Below are 23,962 nucleotides of genomic sequence, written 5' to 3' on the forward strand. Positions count from 1 at the left end.
GAAAACAGACACTACAAAGAATGAAAAGCACCTCTGGACTTTCATTTTACACAGCACTGCTACAGCAATTCAGGAAAAATAAAAATGACATCCCTAAATCAAGACTGCCAGAATCAATACTGCAGCTATTGTCCCACCCACTAATCTATACAACAACGCCCTCCATTATGAAAGTGAAGAAACCAGGTGAATAATAAATAGATTATTATATTAAACATTTAGTGAACTCTCTTAAGACTTTTACTGGATGGTTTTCTTGAATAGACTGAATAAAATCAGCTTTGTACTAGGCAAAAGAATATAATAAAAGAACATCAATTTAACTATTCAGAAGTTATCACTTTTGTACATTTCAAACAAAACCCATGAAAATCAGAGTGAGCGTACAAAATAAAAGAACCTAACATCATCCTAATATCACTTGATACAGTTGGAGTGAAACTTTCTTTTTTGTGTTCTTACCCTCTTTCAATTTTGACCACCTATTTTAAGCCTCACATCATTTCACAGTCTTACTAATGAAAGTGATGTGAGGCTATCATGGACAAATTTCTATTTGAAACTCATAATCACAGTTTGAACACAAACAAAGTGTTTATGAAACACTTCTACAGTCTTTAGCTACAACTCTTCTGTCCAGAGGTCTGCAACAGCTGAATGGCAAAATATTTTGAGCAGCAAAGTCTTTAAACATTTCTCTAGAACAGCAGCTGGGAGTAGTTTTTTTCCATAACATTAGCAGAGTTTTCAGCAATCCAAGAGTAGTTTGCTATGAAATCACAGCAAGATAAGATAATGAAAGGAAAGTTAACTGCCCTCTTTGTTACTGGTTAATTGCTACATGCATGTGTACTCTACATGTACGTTCCCATTTTATATGCCTGAAAAAAATATATATATTAGATCAAGCCACATGAAACCTGAGAAATATTTGACAAAGCAGTATCTACAGACTGTGTGTTTAAATTCTTAGAGGTCTCCACTTGGCAGTGTGCATTCCTACACATCCCATTATATCCTCAACTTTCTGTGTGGAGGAACCCAGTGGGAAGTAGAGATGTTGGTTTTAGATATCTTAATATCTAGATATTGCACAGATGATGACAGGGCTTCTGCTTTGGGAAGGATCAGAAAGTTCCACTCAGGAATGACTGGTTTTCCACAGCAGCCTTTAGTCATGATGGAGGTGAGGAAAAGGGTCAGGATCATCTCTTGCAGGTCTTTGGCTTTTTTCAGGGTCAGTGCTGAAGGACTGAGTTTTCTATAGCACTCAGCCCCTACAGCTGGTAAGGAATCCCTGAACCGAGGAACCTCAGGGCAAAAAGTCCAAATGGGGCAACCAGGGTGACTGAGCTCAGTCTCCTCTCAGGTGTTTCTGAGCAATCTGGAGCCTTTCTCAGTGCTCCAGCAATTTGCCAGGCCACTGAAAACACTGCAGGCTGCCCTTGGAGCACCCCAGTTAGTACACTGGGATCCACAGGGTGTGAAACTCAATTTCAGGACACAACCTCAGAGCCTGGGCTCCATCTTCTCATCTAGATGGAAGTCAGTGGAATCAGCAGATGATAAACCAGGCAGGCTCAGAATTTTCACTAAGGTGGAGAAAAAAAATTTGGTATCCAAGCCACTGCACCTGGGTGCAGGGATTTCACAGAAATGAACAACAGCCTTGGACTAACTGTTGAAATTCTTTACTAGTGTTCAATCTATAGGACAACTATGGAGGGCACGAAATTATTAAAGTTATGTGAATATCTCATTCTAATAGGTTTTCTACCCTGAGAAACAGGGAAACAACAGTAAAAATGAACCAATCACTTACTGCTTAATGATAAATGGTGTCAAAGAAGGGAGTATCAAAATTTCACATCCTTCAGACCTGTTTTACTGCAGTTGATTCAACTTATGCAGATAACACCTCATGGCACATCTTAACTATAATAATTGTGTGAAATAGGTTTGGTCTGATCATCTGATCACACTACTGCAGTGTTCATATATACGTTGAGGACTTCTAATTCTTACATGAACAGTTAAACAAAATCACCAACATAAAATGATGTAACAGCTAAGATTTGTACTTAAGATATTGCTGCAATGCTGCTCAAGTATATAAAAATATGTCCAGTATTGAATTACAGTGAACTACATTAAGAGTCTTGGAACCAATCCAACACATCCTTTTATGAAAGCTGGAAAACTTTGAAAATAATATAAAATATAGGAACAATAATTCTAAAGCTGGTCTTATTCCCAGTTGCTTTTTTTATTATCCCTGTTTATATGAGACATGAAAAAACCTCAAGTATTTCTCACTCCTTCCTTTTACGAGGACTATGTACTTCCCTCTTGTTAAAGTCTCTGAATATATGAAGCAGTGGTGTTAAAAAAACCAGTTCATGGATGAATCAGAATAAATAAACCACCTTAAACAGTCTTGAATACTTGAACAGTCTTCCTCTGCCTGCTAGAAATATCGAGAGCCACGTTCCCTCTGAGCATAAGCAGATGGAGTAAATGCAGCAGGAAGACAGATCAGCATTGCACTCTGCAAGAGGACTCTCCTGGCAATCTGTGAGAGTTCTGGGGAGGATTAAGGCTTCAAAGAACACTCTTGTAAATGACTTGCTGTCATCTCCAAGTCTTTTGTGATTTTGTCATACCTGAACACCAACAGCCCCATATCCCTCTGCTCTTGGCCCCAAAAAATCACAGGGAAGGGGAAAGAAAGCCACTCAAAGGGATTAAAAATCAGAACTACACACAAAAGTACAAGATTTTACTTATATTGGATTTTCTTTCTTTAAAAATTCTACCCAATACTTTCATGATACACAATGTCCTTAGCACCACACTATACATAACTCTGTTGTATGAATGAAATGGAAAACATAATTACTCTACTCAACCTTAATATGAGATCTACGTGCAGTTCTTTCAGTTAGGACATCAGCTTACACTCATGCTGTCAACAAGTGAAGAAAAATCTAAATTAATTCAAAGCTCTAATTTATGAATACTAAATAGCATGATCTGCTGATGGCAAAAGTCTATGTTGAACAGGTGGCTTTTCAAAAAATTAATTACTCTAAAACTAACTGCTTTGTCTTATTTATCTTACAGTTTATCTACCATTTTCACAGTGCAAACTGTAACAAGATACAGCTTGTGAGAAATGGTGCACAAAATACTTTTGAATGCTAAATGATGAAGACAAGACTATGTAGCAACTAGAATGTTCTGAAACTTGGTAAAATTCAGCCAAGTCTCATCACAATCTTAAAACAATGGATTCTCAGGCTTTCTGAAAACTTTTCTGTTCTTCTCTTGCTAATTAGAATGCAACAGAATTGCATGCCCTGTACAAGACAACAAAGGAACAACATTCATTTCACCACTATCAGTAAAAATAGCAGTAAGCTGCAAGATAAATTAATCCATGTTTTGAGCTCATAATTTAACCAATTTATTCTAATACGAAGAATAAAAGTTTATGCACATTATCCTGAGGAAAGCATTAATGTTTGCCCTAAAGATACATAAAAAACAATTTAAGGAGAGGTGGGGGAGAAATCCTGCTCCATTGTTCCCAGCCATCAGTCAGTGGTCATTCCTGCATCCCTACCTGCAATTAGGCTTGGCTCAGTAACACAATGAACTTTTAGTGATCAATCAAGTCCTGAGTCACACTTACTGCACTAACAGTCTCTGTACTGAGTGTAAAACAGACTGACCTAAACACTGCACCTCTCTGACTTTTCCCCCATGAATTAACTCTATCTCCACAGGATTAAACACCAATAAAAGTCTGAGGACCTTTGAACAGAACCCCAGTGACTGAGTCCATTCCATTCACCACTCTCATCACTGATAAAGTCAAACCAAAACCCAACTGAAACCCAACCCTCCCCCCATCCTCAACAAAAGCCCTGCTCAGTCCTCAAAGCCCTGGCAGAAATTACAACTCTTTTAACCCTGAGTTTTTCCATCAGATTGAACACTGATTCCATCTGAGCCAACTGCTCCTCATATCCAAACCCCTCACCTAATGCAGCTCTGTCAAAACTCCTGCCTACCAAGCAAAATGAAAACAAGCCCCATTCACCACCTCTCTGCCAGGAAGGTTTTTATAAGAGGCTTTCCAACAAACCCAGGGCACAGATTATCAATGACAACAATTCCCAAAAGCCTGTTGAGTCATTCTGCTCCATCCCCACTGCTGAACTGTGCTAAAGGGAGTGCAAATTCTCCCAAAGTGCTTTCCTTTTCATGGAGCTGTTGTGGCTGCCCCAAGTTTGTTACAGTAATACAGACACTGACGCAGGACAGCAACACCTGCAAACACCTCATCTGTAATAAAATCAAAATTAAACTATTTTACACTCACACTGAACTGAGGCTGAAATAATCACACACTGTTGGACACCACACAAAACACTGACACTGTCAGCTTGCTCCAACTTACCATTGAAAGGCATTGTAATGGAAGTAGACCAAACCAAGGCCATATAAAAAGGCAGCATTCTGTAAAGGAAAGAAACAGTGTTTAAAAACCAGATAAGAGCCAGCTTCCAGTATTTTATCCATCCATTGATATTCTATTTCCATTATAAGACAAATATATTTAAAAACTGCCTCCAACAGGAAGAGCCAAAAAGAAACAACAAAAAGATAGGCAGACATTAAAAAAAGCACTGGTTCTCCATGGTCACAAAAAAGTGGCTATTTTGGTGGAAGAGTAACCACAATATTCAGGTACTTCTATATCAGAGAAACTGATGTGCTCTGTTCTACTTGGACAACAGCAGGCAAAGAAATGATGGAGTAGAAATCTTCAGCAGTTTAATATAATGAAAAAAAATACAACAGTTTATGACCAAGCATAATTTCATAGTCACAATGATTTATACTCACATAAAAGAAAACAGAGATGCACATTCTAATTTCAGTGTCTAATGTAGAATATTAATTAAATGAATCTCAAAATGTGATTAAGGAGATTTCACTTTTCTGAATACCAAAAAACACAGACCATCAACTTCAAACCTATGACAATAATATCCCTTCATCATTAATCCAATTTCTAGTTCCAATCCTCCTATTTGCAAAAGGCAAAACTAAGGCAAAACCACAAAAATACTTCCCCTTCTGGAAACTCATTTTCTTTCCATATAAACTATGACTTACTTCCAAAGTGAAATTACTAACAATATTTAATGAATGTTTAACTATCCAGTTCCACAAATAATTATTACATATTTCCGAAATTAGGAAAAATAAACAAAATTTCTTTTTATTTTGCAAAGCTATGCCACAGCACATTTGTTTTTTATTGAGCAGAACAATTCCATTATTTATAGGAGACATTGCACATGCTGCCTAAAACACATTTTCAGGCTTTTCTCATATATAATTCTGATTCTGAGACACCAGCTATGCATCCCAAAGCTCCGACACATGGACAAGATCTGGAATTTCAGTTGTCAGAGACTGCATTTCAAGATAATCTCTCTGCCACTTGCATGCAGTTCTTTAACAAGTCAAATTTCTAAAGAGTTCCAAAAAAGGAATACTAATTATGACTTAAACCCAACCCAAATACAAAAGTTATAATCAAGTTTTTCCTACAAAATAACTGGTAACCAGAAGACAATACAAAGAGCAGCATTCATCAGAAACAGGATCCAGTATGAGAATTTCATTATCCTTCATTTGCATCGTCTAAATGCAAATTAAAACCAGGGGGGATGTCAAAGATTCTCTCATGAATGCAGCTGGATCCCAGCTCCAGCAAGGGACAGCTTTTAGGAAAATGCTGTGGTGTGAGCACATCCTACAGCAATCAGAGCACTGGAAATGTGAACAGGAGTGCAGAGGGAAGTACATAAACAATAGAACACTTTAATATTACAGTAAACCCACATCCCTGTTTAATTGAATAAAAGCACAACATGGACATCATAAAGATAAAATATCTCCAATTCCATATTCTGTGTTTTTTACATGTTCCAAGTGTGCTCTGGCAGCAGGAAGATCAGGAAGATCAGGAAGATCAGGAAGAAGGCAGGCTCAAAAGCTGAGCACACATAATGGCCTGACTGAAAAGTCATTTTAAATGAAGAAGAAAGAGAGATTTTCATGTGTGCAACATGGAAGCCTAAAAATACAGCATCCAGGAGTCCTCACTATCTTCAGGCCAGCTCATTTTTCAGACAGAACTTAACAGGACTGCCCAGTGTCCCCTCTGATATTTCAAATCTCAATAAAGTTTAGATCATTGTAGAGATTGAGAACAACAGTGATCACAAAAATCCTTCACTGCAACACTGCAAAATTCAAACAAAATGTGCCAGACAACTAAAACCTCTTTAATCTGCAAAGAATTTGACTTCCTCTTATGAAATCTATTACAATTCACAGTCCAAGAAAGAGATTCAGAAAAAATCTCCCAGATATTTTGATGCTAAGGGTTTACAACAAGCAACTTTCGAGGCACAACAGAACCAAGATGCAAGTGATTTAGTAAAATGTAATTTCTGTATCAAGTTCACATAAAGCTTTCAGATGGTCCTCACAGCACTACAAACAAACCATTACTGCTCTGTCCTTTGTTCTGTGCCTGTTTTCCCACTTTTCTCTCCTTCTCCTCTGGCCTTAATTCTTTTGAGACTGACCTTAAAAATATCTTAAGCTGCCACCGTCTTCTCAATAAAAATAATATAGATTTAATATTTGTACCTGTAATAGTTCACTTCAAATGTCAAGATGCAAATTCTGAAATGTCAGTATGGATCATAAACTTATCTATTCTGAAATACTATAGCTCTAACCATATCTATCACCACTTATCAACTGTTTGTTATATTAATATCTAATAAACTAAGATTAAAAAGTATCTTTTAATGCATTTGAACAGGGACAGGACTCACAAGGGCTGGAAGACATCACAGTGTCCCGATGTGTGGCTGCACTTTCCACAAAGAATTCAAGGCAAGATGCACATCAAGTTCATTACTTTTGCAGAATACCATCAAGTTCAAAATGCAGCCAAGTTCCTACTGGCAAGGGACAATATGGAAATGCCACCACAGCTTAATGCAGATCAGCACCAAGCAGGATCATTACCCAAATCTTCATCTACAAAATGTCCTTTTTACAATCATAAGAATCTGTTTACCAGGAAGACACCCCATCTTAAGAAATCAGTTTTCAGTTTTTTCTATTAGTTTTGACAAGTTCCTCCCAAAGAATACCATTCCATGTGTTCCAGTAAAGACCACTCCTGTGATTTAGTCCTTGCCATAAATAGCTGTTGAGGTAGAATTTAAGGCCTCTTTTTCTCATCAAATATTTTTTAGTAAGAAGCAGAAAACAAAATTATCTTATTACAATCCCTTCCTTGAACTTTGTAACAACCCCCAACATTTATGAAGATCTCATGCTAGCAAAATGCATTCTTTGGCTACTAATGTCTAATTTAATGTTTATGTTATCAGATATCTCTTTTCACTAGCTATCTCTTTTCACTAGAATCCTGAGTGAAAGTAAGATATAAACCCACACAGACTGCACCTCAAATCTGAAGTTGAATGCTTGAGTTTTTTTCATTCTACAGCCATGCTACAAACACAGACAAATCAGAAATGCTATTTCCAAGTTGATATCATTTACATTTTCTATGAATTATCAAAAAATATTAAAATGTTTCATACCAACCACTAGATGGCTCAAATACCTCTTTCCATTTTCCACGCTTACGCAATTTAAGGAAATTGCCAAGTTGATATTGTGCCGTCTGTTACTTACATGCACTATTTAATACTGAGCAACATTTCAATTTTACCCTCTAAAAGAGTGTGGTATACACATTTTGTCAACAGGTAACTCAGAAGGCAAAAATGTATTTGTATCCATTTTTTTATACATCTGGTGTCAATAAACACATTGAAGACTTTTTGATGGTATTGTTTGTTTTAAGCGATCAAGGGAAAAAAATTCACCAATGAGAAAGACTCCACCCATCTCACTAGTCTTTTATTGAAACTCAAATAACTGGCGTACAGGCTCTTTGAAGCAGAAGATGGAAACAGATCCCCACCATTCCATGTGTTCTGTTCTCAAGGCATTTCAGGCCAAGCCCACACAAAGCCTTTTCCTCCACCTTCCAAGGGTGCAGCCAGCAGGTCCCACAGAAACACATCAGCCCAGCCCAGCAGTGACACTTATCCACAAACACAGGGACACAAAAATGCTCCAGCCCTGGCCAACAATGGCCACCCCACACTCAGATCACAAACAGCCATCTAGGACTGGCTCTACCAACGTGTGGCTGCCACATCTGGGTCCAGATGTTTTCCACTTATCTGTCACGCACAGCTGAGACCCTGTTACAGACTCCAAACTGGTGTTGTATAAACACAGAAATTCCCTTAGAAGTTAGGCTTGCCAATGAAATTCTGTTAGGTACATCTAGAGAGTCAGAGAGTAGAAAAAAAACCATGAAAAAATCAAGGCAGTCTCATGGCAGCATCCAGCCAGGTCCTTGCCATTTGGAAATGAAAAGGAACAGGTTTTGCCATAGTTCCCAGCACTGCTGATTCACAAACATTGCCTAGCACTGCCTCTCTCATTTGTGCTGACACAATCATCTCCAGAGTACTACAGCCAACTGGATGCCAGAAGAGATCTGAATTATTAGTATCTAGGATTTTTTAACTGGATCAGCTTCCCAGGCAACTTCATTTGTGGACCCCCATTAACAACAGCATCAGCACAAGTAAAGACTGGTACACAAGTAAAAGCTCTTTAAGCCTACACTGCTCCCATCAAAATGTCTAACAAACCTACAATTACATCTCAAACATCACTGAAACGTCCAAATATTTCACTTCAGAGAAAGCAACATCCATGGTCAGTACAAGGTGGACAAAAACTTCACACCCTCCTGCCAACCTTCTTCATGCAGGCCCTTAACCAGTGACACACACAGGCAAATGCATCAGTTCTTCTATTCATACAAATATCTCAAATATGGAGATATTTATGTAATATCTCCAAAGTGGGTGCCAAGGGGGTGGCGCCAGACCCTTTCAATGGTGCCCAGCAACAGCACAAGGAGCAATTGGCATGAACTGAAACACAAGAAGCTCCACCTGAACATGAGGAAGAACTTCTTTCCACGGAGGTGGCAGAGCTCTGGAACAGCTGCCCAGGGAGGGTGTGGAATCTCCCTGTCTGGAGACATTCCAGACCCATCTGGACACGTTCCTGTGTCACCTGCTCTGGGTGACCCTGCCTTGGCAGGAGTTGGACTGGATTATCTCCAGAGGTCACTCCAGCCCTGACTATTCTGTGATTCTTTGTGACTCTATGGAGAAGGGCCAGATGTAGATAAAATAAATCTTTCAATTAATTAGAAATCAGAGTGTATCCCACAACGCTATATAATAACGAAAACAGGAGGAAAAAAAAAGTTCCTACGTAGTTGGTTAGTGAAAGAAAAACTATGGAAAAAAGACATTCAGCACTCTTATGAGAGATCAGTGACTGCTTTTCACTTGTTTACTACTGACAGGAATCAGAAAGCCTTTGATGGCATATTTAGCTTGCCTGCAGCAGGGTCTGACAGCCCAGGAGCCCCTGGAGCCCTGAGCCCAGCCCACACCACCCCAGGCTGCACAGGACACACGTGGGCAGGCGCCACTGCTCCTCAGAAAACCTGACCAGGAGAACAAGGTTTTACAGCTCATGTCACATCCTGTGGTCACAGGGTGTCTCAGCCACCTGTTCAAAGCAAAAGAACAGTTTTTGTGCTTAAAGATATGAATATGTTTATTTCTTTAGTGAAATTAAAAAAAAAAAAATAAACAGAAAAAAAAAAAAAAGAAAAATGAAGTTTTGACACTGTGGTGCCTAATTCTTCCTCCTGACACTACTCAAATACAGAGTAACAGCTCCCTAGAGAGTCTGTACCAAATAAAAAATTCCATTTAGGCCCCTGTTTAAAAACAGCTCCAGGCCCTTGGGAGGTGACAGGCTCTAGTACAGAGATTATTCGTGCTCAGGAAAAAGGGAGGGTTCAAATAAAATTTGTTTACATTTGTATAAACATGAAAAAGAGAACTACCTATCTACATGTGCTGTAAATTCCAATCACCTGCAAAAATACTAAGAATCCTGTGTGTATGGCAAATTAGCATTAGTTTTGTCTTCTTCAAGTTTTATAGTACCTAAAAAATCATCACATTTATACAGGATTTTTAAATACAGCTATTCTAACATGCTTGCATGACTGCTTCTGGAGCAATAATCATAATATTCCAAAATTTGTTACTGGGTATGTGTCTGCATCCCAGTAGCCATGTGAAAGCAATTAAAATATAAAAGTCATTATTCCTGTGACAAATACATTCTGTCATTTGTAATATCTTGGTACGCAGCTACAAAGTAATTCCTCATTTTCTTGAAGAAGATCTTTTCTGAGAGTAAATATTGCCAAAATACACCTACTACTTCCAGAAGAAATCCATCTTTTTTAATTCATAAAACCTGCTTTGTTTTAATATGACAGAAAAATTCTTACTAGAAATTAAGCAGAAATAAAGCCAAATAGAAATCAAATAAAAATTCCACACCATCTACAAATTGTGAGTTTTTTTCCCTTTGTAAGTAGTTCCTATCTCTGAAATTATTAAGTTGTCTTGGCCATCCTACTCATCTCCTCTTTAGGAAAGACAGTACATTTATCCTTTGCAATTTCCCAGCAGTGCTGCATTCCCACATTCCCTGCAGCTCCCCTCTGAATGAAAAGTACTCTTTCAACTTCTTGGGAAAAACACCACCAAAACACTTCTATCCCCACATTTTTACCCATGGACTGAAACACACATGGAAAGACCTGTGTGAAGAGGCCCAAGTGGGAGCCTTGTTATCCTCCGAGTGGCTTTCCAGCACTATCTGTAAACAAAAACTTCCTGGCACACAGGGATGGACAGGTACATCAAGACAAGACTACTGGAAAATTACTGAAACCCACATAGAGTAATTAATTCAACAGACATTCATTATTTCAAACCCTCCTGAATAATACACTGTGTTACAACTACTTTGCAGGGCGTACTGCCCTATGAAAATGAGAAGCTGACAAAACAATATCAAATAACTCAGATCCTGTTCACTGATGATGGAATCTACACAGTTTTGCAAACCATGTATTTCTTTATCCATAAATAAACCTAGCTCCATTGGCAAAAGGGACTTCTGATCAACTAGTGAACCTCCAAGTTTGTCACACAAACAAACAGCCAAGCAAGTGTCTAAATTGTGATCATTGCTATGGGCATCTGACTTATGTGCCTTAAAATATTTCACTTGATGTAAACATCTTCATTTTTCACTTGGTACAAGTATTCTCAATAATTTAAGTATTTTAACAGCAAACAGAATTTTTCTGACATGAATCAAGTGAGCAAAGGTGTTGTGCAACACACAAAGGATTAAACTCACCTTGACAGATATTTTATCCAGATGATTCATGTAACCAAATTTAATACTCTCCCTGTAGATTCCCTGAATGTTGTTAACAATCACAAAGCTTCTAATTTATTTTGTATGATACATGACTTTATGAAAAAACATCCCCCTAACTCCAAACAGAAAACCATGCTTGACACCAGATGCTTTATAACTAAACTAATATATCCAATGTTTGCACAAAAAGAGACAATCACTCTGGAGATCACCTAGTCCAACCTTCTTCTCAAGGAAGGCACAACTAGAACATTCCTAGGATGATATCCAGTTGGGTTTTGACTGCCTCCAAGGACACCGATGTTGGGGAAGATGGGGAACAGGAAAGCCTTATAAATATGATTGTCTGGCAAAAAGATTTTGAGAATATGGAAACTATAAGTGAGATTGGAATGAAAGCAAGCTTTGAGACACCTTAGTTACTGAACAACTGGAAAACAATGGTGTGGCTGGCTGAAGGTAATCCCCTTTTGATTAGACAACACCCTCTGCTTGCAGACAGGTCCAAGGGTCAGAGCAGACCCTACAGCTTGGCGGAAGGGGCCCAAAGAGGAGTTTTGAGGGTTTAAAATGTAACACAGTATGGTAATGTAATGATTCTTACAGGCTGTATGGAAATGCTATAGGATTTGTGTCTTGTACTAGATTGGTTAGTGAGAAGCAGAATATTCAACACAGAAGATTTATGGTATTGTAACAGGAACCTCGCACTCTTACCCTTTTACGCTCTTACCCTTTTTTACTCCCTTATGCTCTCACCCTCTCATCCTCTCTGTCCCTCTCTTCTCTCGGGCCTGCTCTGAGCTGTGGCTGGCAGCTCCCAGCAGGGCCCTGCACCCAGGCCCTTTGCAATAAACCACAAGTTCCACGACCTGACTGCAGAGATCTCTCATTTCCGTCCGTCCTGACCGTCCTACCCCCAACACGCTGACACACCAGCCCCTCAAACCCTCTAGGCAACCTTCTCCACTGTTTAATCACCTTCACAAATAAAGAAATAAATACATTTTCATGTGTTTAATTGGAATTTTGTGTTTTCAATTTGTGCCTGCTGATTTTTGTTTATTGACTAGCACCACCAAGAAGATTCTGGCTCTGTTTATTTGTAAAACTGGGTAAGACACTCCTGATCCTTTCCAGGCTGAACAACTCAGCTCCCTGAGCCCCCAGTCCCTGCATGAGAGATGTTTCATGCCCTTACACAGCCTCATGGCCCTTTCCTGGACTTGCTCCACTGTCACCCCACTCTGTTATACTTTGGAGCCCAGCACCAGACCCAGAACTCCCCATGCAGCTCACCAAGGCTCAGCAGAGAGGAAAGATCATCCCTCACCTTGGTGGCCATGGTCTCCCTTATGCAGCCAGGATGCCACTGGGCTGGCTCGTGGTCACTTCATGTCCCAGGACCCCAGGGCCTTTCCTGCAAAGCTGCTCCCCATCCTCCAGCCTGTGCTGCTGCACTGGGTTGTTCCTCCAGAAAGAAAGGACTTGGCCTCTGTCAAACACCAGGAGGCTCCTGGGGCTGTTCAGCTCCCTCTGAACAGCAGCACAATTGTGTCACCTCTCCCCAGTCTGGTCCTGCCTGTAACCCTGCTGAAGGTGCATCCCAGCCTGTAACACAGGTCACCAACCCAAGGTGCTGAAGAGCACAGGTCCCACTCTCAAGCCATGGGGCAATTAATGGCTGGCCTCCAGCTGGACTCTGTGATATGTCCTGGTTTTGGCTGGAACAGAGTTCATTTTCTTCTTAATAGCTGGTGCAGCACTGTGCTTTGGATTTAGGATGGAATAATGTAAACACACAGACCTTGCAGTTGTTACTGAGTGGTGCTTGCCCTAAGTCAGGACCTTTCTGTGTCTCAGGGAGGCAGAAGGCTTGGGACTGATCCAGACTGGGCACAGGGACATCCCATCCCATCCCATCCCATACAAAGTCACATCCAGTACACAAACACAGAGGAGCTGCCCAGGAGGGGCTGATCACCGCTCAGACTGCTCAGTGTGCGGGAACCAATTATGTTGTTCAAGTGCTTCTTTTTCTTGGATTTTTCCTTTCTCTTTCTCCTTTTTGTTAAAATCATTATTATTGCTAATATTACTATTAGTATTACTGTGTGTTTCACTTAAATAAGCATTACTATTCCTGTGTTTCACTTTAAATAAACTGGTTTAATTTTAGCCCACATGGTTTTACCCATTGTTTTTTCCCCAATTCTTCTTCCCTTTCCACTAGGGAGGAGCAAGGAGGCAGTGAGCAAGTGGCTGTGTGGTACTGAAGGTGCCATCTGGGGTTTGACCATGACAGAGGTTGATCACAATCCTCTGAGCCTGGGTGAGCCAGTTTTCAATCTACCACACTGACCACTTATCTAGTTTATATTTCATCAGTTTTTCTGTGAGCACATTACAGGAACAGTGTGGAAAGCCTTACTAAAATAAACACAACAATATCTTGTGGCTCTCATCCCCTCCACCACTATGTTGCAAACAGCTATCAGGTTCATCAAGCATTATGTCTCCTTCATAAATTCATGGTGATTACTTCCAGTGACTTGCATGCCCTGAATGTGCTGGAAACAGCTTCCAGGATAATTTGCTCTTATCACCTTCACAAGGATGGAGGTGAAGTTGACTGGCCTGCAGCTCCCAGGATCTTCCTTCTTGCCATTCTTGAGGGCAGGAGTGAAATCTGCTTTATTCCAGGCCTCAGAAACCTTCCCCATCACCATGAGCTTAACAGGATAATTGAGAGTGGTCTCACAGTGACAGAGATGAGCTCCCTCAGCACTCACTGACATATCTCAGTAGGTCCCATGGTATTGTAGATATTTTTTTGTTTAGATTTTCCCAAACTTGATCCACTTTTGAGAGCAAATCTTCTTGGGTCCAGATCTCCCAAATGGTCTCAAGGGCACTGAAGGTGAGTCCTACCAGTAAAGCCCAAGGTGCTCACATGAAGCACCTCCATGTTTCCCATATCCTTTGTCATTTGCTTTATTTAGCAGCAGCCCTGCATATTCTTTCATCTTCCTTTTGCTGCTGATACACTTGCAGAAGCTCTCTTGTTGCCTTTTATGTCCCTCACCAAATTCAACTCCGTGTGGGCTTTGGCTTTCCTTATGCAATCCCTGAATGCTTGCTTGGATGATCTCTCTGTATTTCTCCAGAGTCATCAATCCTTGCTTCTGCCTCCTGTGTGCTTCCTTTTTATGCCTGAGTTTTGTCAGAAACATCTTGTTCATCCATGCAGGATTCCTTTCCTTTTTATCCAACTTCTCTCAAGTCAGGATGAACTTGAAGAAAGTCATTATCAAAAACAAATGTGGCCCAAAGAAGAGAGATTCCCCCCATCATGCTGTCCTGCAGGCACTTCCTTATTTTGCCAATACCCTTGAGATGGAGCCCAGATATTGATCAGCACAAGCAAACTAAACACTGAGCAGGTCTTCTCATCCTCTGCTTTTCTTTGGTGATTACTGCTCTTATTTCATACTAACTAAAGGATTTAGCTTCCCTTATTTCCATCTAGATATACTGACCTCACAAAAACTATGAGATCTCCTCAAATATTTTCCAAGTACAGAAACTAATGCTGGCTCATATGTACACACAAACATTACTGAAGCATCTTTTTTGGACTATGGCATCTGGACAGTTCATTCAAATGTTTTATCCTCTTTCATTACAATTTACATCAATCTTCAAAACATTTTGCAGTAGAACTACTAGCTAGAAGTAGAACTACTAGCATGGAATTTTCTCTCCTTGATTCACCATTTTTCCAACCCGTTCCAGCAAAGATAGGAATCCCACTGAGTTGACAAGTTGCCCCATTATTTCCCTGTCAGTTTCTCACTGCTGGAAAATCACTAGTGCTGGAAAAGAGCCTTACTATCATTAATTACACAGCTGCTCTACCTCAGGCACTCCACAGAAAATGGGAGTGGACAAGTTGAATATACTACGGCATGAATGACTATAAAGAGATTCAAATACACACAAACAGACCAGCAAAAACCAAAGGAAAATAACCACAACAATTAAATGACAAAACTCTCTATGGCTGTTCCCCTTGAATCTTGAACCACATTATGCTGGGCAGTAAAAAAAACCCAACTGAATCTGGAACTCTGCTTAATGGAAAAATTCAAAGGTTAATTTTTAACCAAGTCCCATAAGAATGCAGTTGCTGCTTTTATGTTGTTCTTTCCAGCTGAGTAACTCTTGAACCTGTTAGCTGCCTTCAAATGAGTTTTAGAGAAAGCAAGACTTCTCAAAGATGAAAAACTGGAGGAATGTCACTGAAAATGCCTGTTGGGTAGGAAAAAGAGTCCCCAAGACAAGGCCTACTTTCAGAAAGCACATAGAGCTTAATTATTCTCTCCTCTTTGGGAAAAGACACTTAGCCCAGTAGCACAGCTTTAAATCAAGCATGTGCTTTTCCTGCTCAGAGATGCCATAGGAAACAAGATGTCATTGAGGATGCTTCACTAGGAAAACAAGAGGAATTTCAGTTTGTGTGCGCTTACGTGGGAGAGGGAAGGACAGGAGGTGTGAAAGGACAACAGACACCAGCTTGTCATTGCCCAGGCTTCATTAGCTCCAGCATAAAACCAGTTTGTTCTGTAAACTGCAAATTGAACAAAATCCCACATTTGGAACACAATTCTGAGTATTAGATTTAGAAAAAAACCTTACTAGCTGTTTAGATCTTGACTCTATTTTTCATTAATCAGTTACATCTGAAAAGCAGAAGTGCTATGCAATAGCACATTTTGGGGTATACATTTTATGTATTCTTACATATGTATCAAAAATTTAAACACAAAAGTGTCAATTTTTTAAAGGTTTGTTTCAAGAACTGGAATGCAAGATCATTGATTAATGGTTGCTAGTTAGGGATCAATCAATTATTACTGAAAATGATTGTCCAATTAAGACTGCAGTTGGTTAAGTAGCGATGGCTAATTGGTGTTCTAATTGGTGATTTGCTGTTTTATTTGTTAGAATGTACAAATACTTAAAATGGGCTACCAGAGCCAAGGCAGCAGGCCCACATGACAGGCAGCTGGGGGAGCAGACTGGATGGCCAGCAGCCAAGAGCAGAGCAAAGCAGCTGGGCAGCCCACCAACCATTCCCACAGAGCATTTCAATTCCATCAAATCATCATTTCTTAACAGAAAACTGTACCTCAGTAAATTTTCAGCCCACTCTGTGAATATATAGACTAGTGAGTTTAAGAGCCGTCAGTTTCTAAAGGCAAAACAAACCAGAAAAAATACAAACAAGCCAAATGAAGGACACTTCTTGTGCCCTCCTTATCTCTGGCTATTCTGCACTGCAGCTTTTTCCTCCTCTGATCCAGAGCTCAGGTTGCTTTCCTCCCTCACTAATCCCTCTTCTTCTTACCATTGCATCACTGCTGCTGCACCTGATTTTACTTAATTACTTCTGTCAACAGTTTAATTTCTGAAAAATTAACTCTGACAAACTGCAAATGGAAACACCACGGCTGTCCTGGACTGGGAACTGAAACATTTTTTAATCCACTAGCGTTTCTTCACTTCTGACTACTACCTCACCAGACTAGGTAAGAAACCTCTCAGAGTTGGTAGCTTTAAAATCTTTTCCTCTGGAGCAGTTTATTCTAAACTCAGCTGACAGCCTGAAAGAGGAGAGACAAGAGGACAAGAAGAGGGCAAATTAACCAGCATCATCAAATGGGGATTTTCTCCTCCTCTGTTAATTCAACATCCTTTTGCAAATCTCACAGGGCTCTTACTTTAAAGACATCTTGCTGAGTTCCACAAATTAATTTTAGGTTGTAATTGCTGCTCCTTGGTGTGACTGGACACCTCCTTAGGCTTGCACGACTCAGCAGAATCTCCTCTGCAAACAGTTCTTGGATAATGCTTTGATCATTTGTCTGAAATTTCATTCTTCTGTTCTGCTTTAGAGAGGAGGATGACTGGATTTCAGAAAAATGTCACACTGAACTATACTTATCCTTTACATAAGACCATCCTTTCCAGTGGAGGATTCTATATTGTTCTTTATTAAACCAAATGCTGTTTGGGCTTTTAACTTTTTTTTCATACTCTACTTTTTCTGATACTAAGGCCAGTTCCCTCAAGACCATGAGCTGTGAGATGGTAGACATGGACACTTTCAAATACTACTGTTTAAAAATATCTCCATGCCATATGAAACTGAACTTGCTATCATAATTCTCCAAAATCTTTTTCTGTACTTGAAATCTGTAGCATTCAACATTCAAAATTTATCTTCTGTTTCACAATACAAATGTTCACTTTCACTTCCAGTCATTAAAATCATTATTACTTTTCACTATTATTTTACTTAACTTTCCCAAGATTTTTCATCTTCAACCCTTATTTTTCACAGAAGTGTATATAGGAACCATTCCCAATGGTTCCACAGACTGTCAATTACAGAGGTTTTTGTATCACTTCCCTAAATACCTCCTATCCAAAACCACCACATCAGCCCCACATTTGCAACTTTTCCATAACATTGTCTAATATATACCAATTTACATTTATTTTCTTAGATCAAAAAAGGCGGGGTTTTTCTTTCCCATCTTTTCTGAACATGTGATTACTATTAAGTGTAATCTGAATCTATCTTGTTATTTAGAGTAACATTTAAAAAAAAATACTTTACAGCTTTTTCACACTTTCTTCTGAAGTCCAGTTGTCTATTATTTAGCAATTTCAGGACCATTTCTCAATTGAAGATATCAAAGATGAAGTAATTCACACCCACAGAAAGTTCCAGTCCATGAAGAGAATGATGTGAGCAGCTTCATAAACCTGGGATCATCACCTTGTGGTCACTTAGCACATCTCAAAATGGGAAGGCATAATCATCCAGCCTGGAAATTATCCATCTCTTTACAGCACTTTGCTTAACAAAAGAAGAAATTTGTCTCTCAAATCTACCGGAGAACAAGTGCTAACACAGGAAGATTATGGGAATTAAAGCTATCTAAGTACTGCTCTGCTAGAAAGAACTCCCAACATAAAATACAGAAAATTTACTCCTTGGGAGATAAACCACAGCCACAGAATGCCTGCTCTGGTAGACAGGGAACAGGGCAGGCAGGGAGCCTAAAAAGGTCTCCTCATGATCAACATCAGGGCAAAGAAGAAAATATAAACCCATTTTCTGGAAGGTCCAATTTGTGCTTGATGTCTTCCAGAAGCATCTAGGATAAGAGGTTTTGTGTTACTTCTCTCTTTTTAACATGTTTTCAATATTACATTTGATCCTCTTCTTAAACTCAATCACATCCACTTTAGGATGTGCTTTAGAAAGTCCAGGCCATATTTAATTGTTTAGGGTGGTAATTACTTATCTAATTCTACCATATTCTACTTCTCAGTTTCTCTTCATAATACACCATGTGTCTCAAGCACTTTTAAACCTGTTTAATGTCTTCACTACATGTCTGGCATCCAATAAATACTTTTCAGGCCCAAAATTCAGATTCTTTTTGGTAAACAAAGAGAAATCTCAGGCTAATAATCTGTTTAAGTCCTGTCTTATTTACCTGCTGTGTTTCTCCATCAAGGATTTTGCCTTAACCTGGCTTTATGAGATGTGTGACTTTCTCAGACACAGCCATCCCACCCTTCATCCTCTGCCTCTAGAAGTCAAATCTACCAAAATGCCTCAGGAGAAAAATCAACTTCTGGACTTAGCTGGGTTTGATAGTCCAGACCAATGAACTGTTTTTCACCTCATATTTGACTGACACAACACAGACAGGACATTTTTTTCCACTAAGGACAGAGTAATCCCTTGTGGACATGGCAGATTATTTGGGACATTCTTCCCAAGGATTACAAAACTGTTGACCACCTTCTTTTCCCAGCCAGAACAATGAGTCACCATGGACAAATCTGTGCCTCAAGACACTGCTCCAACACCTCAGCGACTCCCTGGGTTCCAGACATGTAATAAAGCTCTAATCCTGGCACTTCCCCCTGAGCTTCAATCACCAGAACATCTCAAACCACACACATCTCCCAGTTTGTATGCACAGGCTGTAAGACTAAGGATACACAACCAGAATTCCAGGGGAAGATAAAAAATCAAGGTTCAGGAGGTTAGTTAACAAGGAACACAGAAAGATGCCACAGGAATTAGGAGTTACATGTCTAGCAAAACACTAGAATTAGGAGAACCATTCAACAGAAGCATGCAAAAAAAATCCAAAAATATCAGTTGTGCCCCTTCAAAGCCATTTTAATTTTGTATGTTTTTTCAATCAGCACTTAATATTTATTCTCAGTTTAAGACAAGTTGCTTTCCTGTGACAGCACCCATCTGGGTTTGCCTTGACCTCACAAGTGACATTCATCATCTGTTTGCTTCATTTTGCTCTTTAATGAAAGCCCAGGTCAGAAAAAATCACCAGCAGGCAGAACCTACAGGTCCTCACTCTATAAAAGTCATCATTACAGTCATGGTGATCCAGGAGAGACTTCCAAGGAATCTGTCTGACAACAATGCACAGGGAAGAAAGTTTAGGAGAGAAAAAGGCTTACATTCCTCTGAATCTCACTCATCCTGAGAGAAATGAAGTGCCTTCAAGACAAGCTTTTCTTACATGATTCAGACAGACAGAGGGCTCTGTTTGCCCAGATTTTGAGATCAAAGCCAGAATTGAGACAGGATTATAATGCTCCATTAAGAACTAGATGGATGATTTCATTTATATTACTGTATTTTTATGGATTTCAGGGGGAGAGAAGAGATCATGTACTGAAATTCTTGATTCTTGTACAGCTTCAGAGAGTAATTCTGCTCCAGACAACATCCAATGATTGCATTTAATGAGAAAATCACCCTTCCTGTGCAAAAGGTAAAGACTGTCAGCAAATGGAAACACAACAACTACCTGTAGGTGATCCTGGAGGGAATGGACAGGCTATCATACAATTCAGAAGTAACACTGAACTTTTAAAAAGTTACTGTTGCAGTTACATGCAAGGGCAATTCATTCCCTTTTCTATCATTATTTTAAGCCTCCCCCTGGCAAGAATACCATCCTAACCTCCAGTGATTTGTGGAGATATTCAAAGGTTTCTAAAGCCAAACAAAATGTCATTGTATTTAATTGCTCTTAATGGATTTTTCTTCCCTGAAATTGTTCATCTGCTTTTTGAAACAATTTAAACCGTGAGTCTGCAGCATTCTGCAAAACTAATGCAACTTTCCATACAACCAGTGATAGAAAACCTTCTAAAAGATGCAGCAGGCATTAATTTCCTACAGCAGAAAACACAGAAAATACCAGCAGGCCTTGTGTAAAGACACTCCCCCTTCTCTGCCACCTCTATGGGTTTCCATCCCTTAGCTTTAAAAATATTTCAGAATTATAATCAGGTTACCATCTTCTTTCCTTTCTAAACTGCAGATATGACTGAAACCCATTTCCCTTTCCACAGTGTTTAGCAGGATTGGAATCAGATTTTCCAGCTTGTTTTCAGAAAAAGTTCATAAAATTCTGATTCCATCATCAAGATACCTGGAAACAGATCTGTGTGTGACTCAAATAATCAAGAGTCCAATAGGTAAATAAATGAAATGGAACCAAATATTCCTTGGGAGGAGAGAAAAATAAGACTTGAAGTATTTTTAAAAAACATGTTAAACAGCATCAGTGTAGTTATGATGTCTGCTAATACAGCTTTTATTGCTGCTTTTTGGATGACCCTGAGAATTCTGAAGAGTCTAAATTAATGCTTTGGTAAGAAAAATACTAAGTAAAACTCAATTAAAAAAAGACTGAATGAGGGGAAAAAAGAAAAATAGCTCCATTTATTTCAGAGCACAATCATGCTCAAACATTAATCTAAAACCATTTTGAATTTTGTGCCTTTTCTTCAAAGCATGAACTTATTTGCCTCACACAGGCTGCTCAGAGAGTCTTTAAGGAGACCCCAAGCTCTTTGTGTCCCCATCCTCCCACCTGCTGCCTTCTCCATCCATCTGCAGTAGATCCACTCACACTTCCACCACTGCTCTCCCACCCACACCCACCACACGGAAGAAGCTGAATCTGCATCCTTCAGAAAAGGAGGAAAGGATGCAAGCTCAACACTTCAATTAGGTATATGCTTGAAAGAATTTTTAAAAAAACAACTGAGATGCCAGTTCCGGAGAGAGCAAATTCAAACCCACAAAATTTGCAAAATAAAGCAATTCTTTGTTTTTGAAACTCAGCAAACATTTCCTCTTTTTAAAGAATGAACCTTAAAATGTAAAAGAAGCCTTTCTAAAGAGAAGCCATTCATTAATGAGACACTGTATCATGTTATAGATCAAACAGGAATCTACAAAATAGAAATATGAAAACCACGGTGATGGGTTTTGTTTTAACCTTTTCCATGCAAGGAACGAGCAATCACACACAGTACCAAGTCATTTGCCATTACTGTGGCTTCTGCAAACAACAGGCTTTTAAAAAACATCACAAGCATTTCCAAAATAATGGTTTCTATTTAGAAAATGAGACATTTGGTCACTCAACTTTATCAACATTCAAGTATTATTCCTGCCTGCTGGAGATGCATCCCCTGTTGGAGTCAGAATGTTCTACTCAACTACGAGCATTCCCAACTGCTGAGTTTCTCCACTGCCACACTCCAGCACATTTAATATTTCAGCACCCTCAGTCCTCATCCAAGGGGCTGAAGAAGGGAAGCATGCTATTAATCTAAATACTAGCACATGAATGATGACAGTTTTCATTCTGCACAAAGGAAACTTCTGCAGCAGGAGAATTCCACGTGAATAAAAAGCTTTTCTGAAGAGACTTTTCCATCAATCCTGATGATATTTGTGTTATTTTCCCCCAGAGTGTTTGGGCTTCCAGACAGAGATCTCACATACAGAGGGACAAGAGGAGCATTCCTGCTGAATTTCCAGGGTGAAGCCCCCATTAGAAAACATAATGAACACTGTCTGGAAACAAAAGCCATTTCCAGGATGAGGGGACAGTGTTCCCTCTGAGGTTCTCTTACCTCCTCCTCTTCCTGACCCCAGGAAATTTATCCCCAAAACACATTATTTCCTCTTTAACATTTTCAGTATATTAGATATTCAAACATCTGAGTTCTTATAAATCCATTGATTAAAAGGGATGAGTAGCTTAATGAATGAATGAATGAATGCACACTAAAAAAAAAATCAGAACTGCAGACATTGAAATAATATCTTTCTTCTAATTTAGAGCAAATGCAAAATATTTCTAAACACAGAGTAACATGAGTGCTCCCTAAAAACATCTAAAGCTTGTTGGGACCCAAACAGGAGCATGTGAATTACATGCAGAGGGGGATTCCTTTGTTTTGTGTGATGACAGTTAATAAAAAGAGACATTTTAAAAAGCTAATTAATCAAATTAATTATGAGGCCAAAGACAACATGTCAAAATTTATTAAATTTGCCAGTCACAGTCTTTTAAGATTTTACACCTTGTCTTGATACCTTTCAAGGAGAGGGAAGACACCCTCTTGTCATAATTTCATTACATAACTCACCTAGTAAGAGTTTTTTATTAGATCCTGTACAGTTCTCCTGTACACAAAATTGGACATGCTGCATTATTTGTCTGTATTAACAACTGCCGTATTTTGATGGGACTATCTAAGAATTCTGTGTTTCAGCTGCAAGAGGGACAGAATTTCAGACACACACACACCCACACCTCCCCCACAATGCACAAAACCCTAATCTATGACTCTTAAGAGTCATTATTCCTTAAGAGATACCTGGATGAACATATGTTCTTTTCTGAACAAGAAATCAGCTGTGCTTTCCTCTAATTAAACAGCATGAAATAACAACACATTTCCTTCTTAATCTTTCTTGCTGGCATTAATTTAACAACATGTTTTATAAAAAAGAAAAAGATAGTTCTTTCAACTTGTCTGCTTTACTGACTTTCAAAAAATTACATTTATTTTTAGCATGCAACACTAAAATGTTTTTCTCTTAAACCCAAATACAGTTATTAATTTGCTCCATTTTTTGTGCATTTAAAACTAAGTGTTATTGGCAATACAATCTCATTACTTTTCCAGCATTTCCCTTATTTATTAATAAATTTCTCTGAAGTATTTTGAAGGCATATACCTTCTACCATTAAGAGACAGAATCCCAGTCTGGATAAGCACAGTTTAGATTTAAAAATCCCAATTTTTCATGTCACAGATTAACCATACTAACTGATCACAGCTATGGGATTGCTGACATAACCCCATTTACACTGTTACCAAAGCTACCAAGCACTTCAATATAGGAAAGAGATTATAAGGTGCACAAATCACAAATTTAGCCCTTCATTTAGTCTTCATACTCCAAATTTCTCTTGGGTCTTCATCTTTTAACAACTTCTGT

At 39.1% G+C, this 23,962-nt stretch overlaps 1 protein-coding gene across 6 annotated transcripts in view; it reads right to left on the reverse strand.

Annotated features, from left to right (window-relative positions):
* The window catches only part of KDM6A (lysine demethylase 6A), a 153,228-nt gene that overhangs the window by 75,332 nt on the left and 53,934 nt on the right, over positions 1-23,962 (reverse strand). For all 6 annotated transcript variants that reach the window (XM_054291233.1, XM_054291234.1, XM_054291235.1 and 3 more), the window contains exon 5: positions 4,466-4,524. In XM_054291233.1, coding sequence (XP_054147208.1) covers positions 4,466-4,524 — 59 coding nt within the window. The remainder of the gene's footprint in view (positions 1-4,465; positions 4,525-23,962) is intronic.

The sequence above is a fragment of the Melozone crissalis genome, unplaced genomic scaffold (assembly GCF_028551555.1).
Source record: "Melozone crissalis strain CALT ecotype California unplaced genomic scaffold, PUWL_Pcris_2 ptg000090l_1, whole genome shotgun sequence".
NCBI classification, from domain to species: Eukaryota; Metazoa; Chordata; class Aves; order Passeriformes; family Passerellidae; genus Melozone; species Melozone crissalis.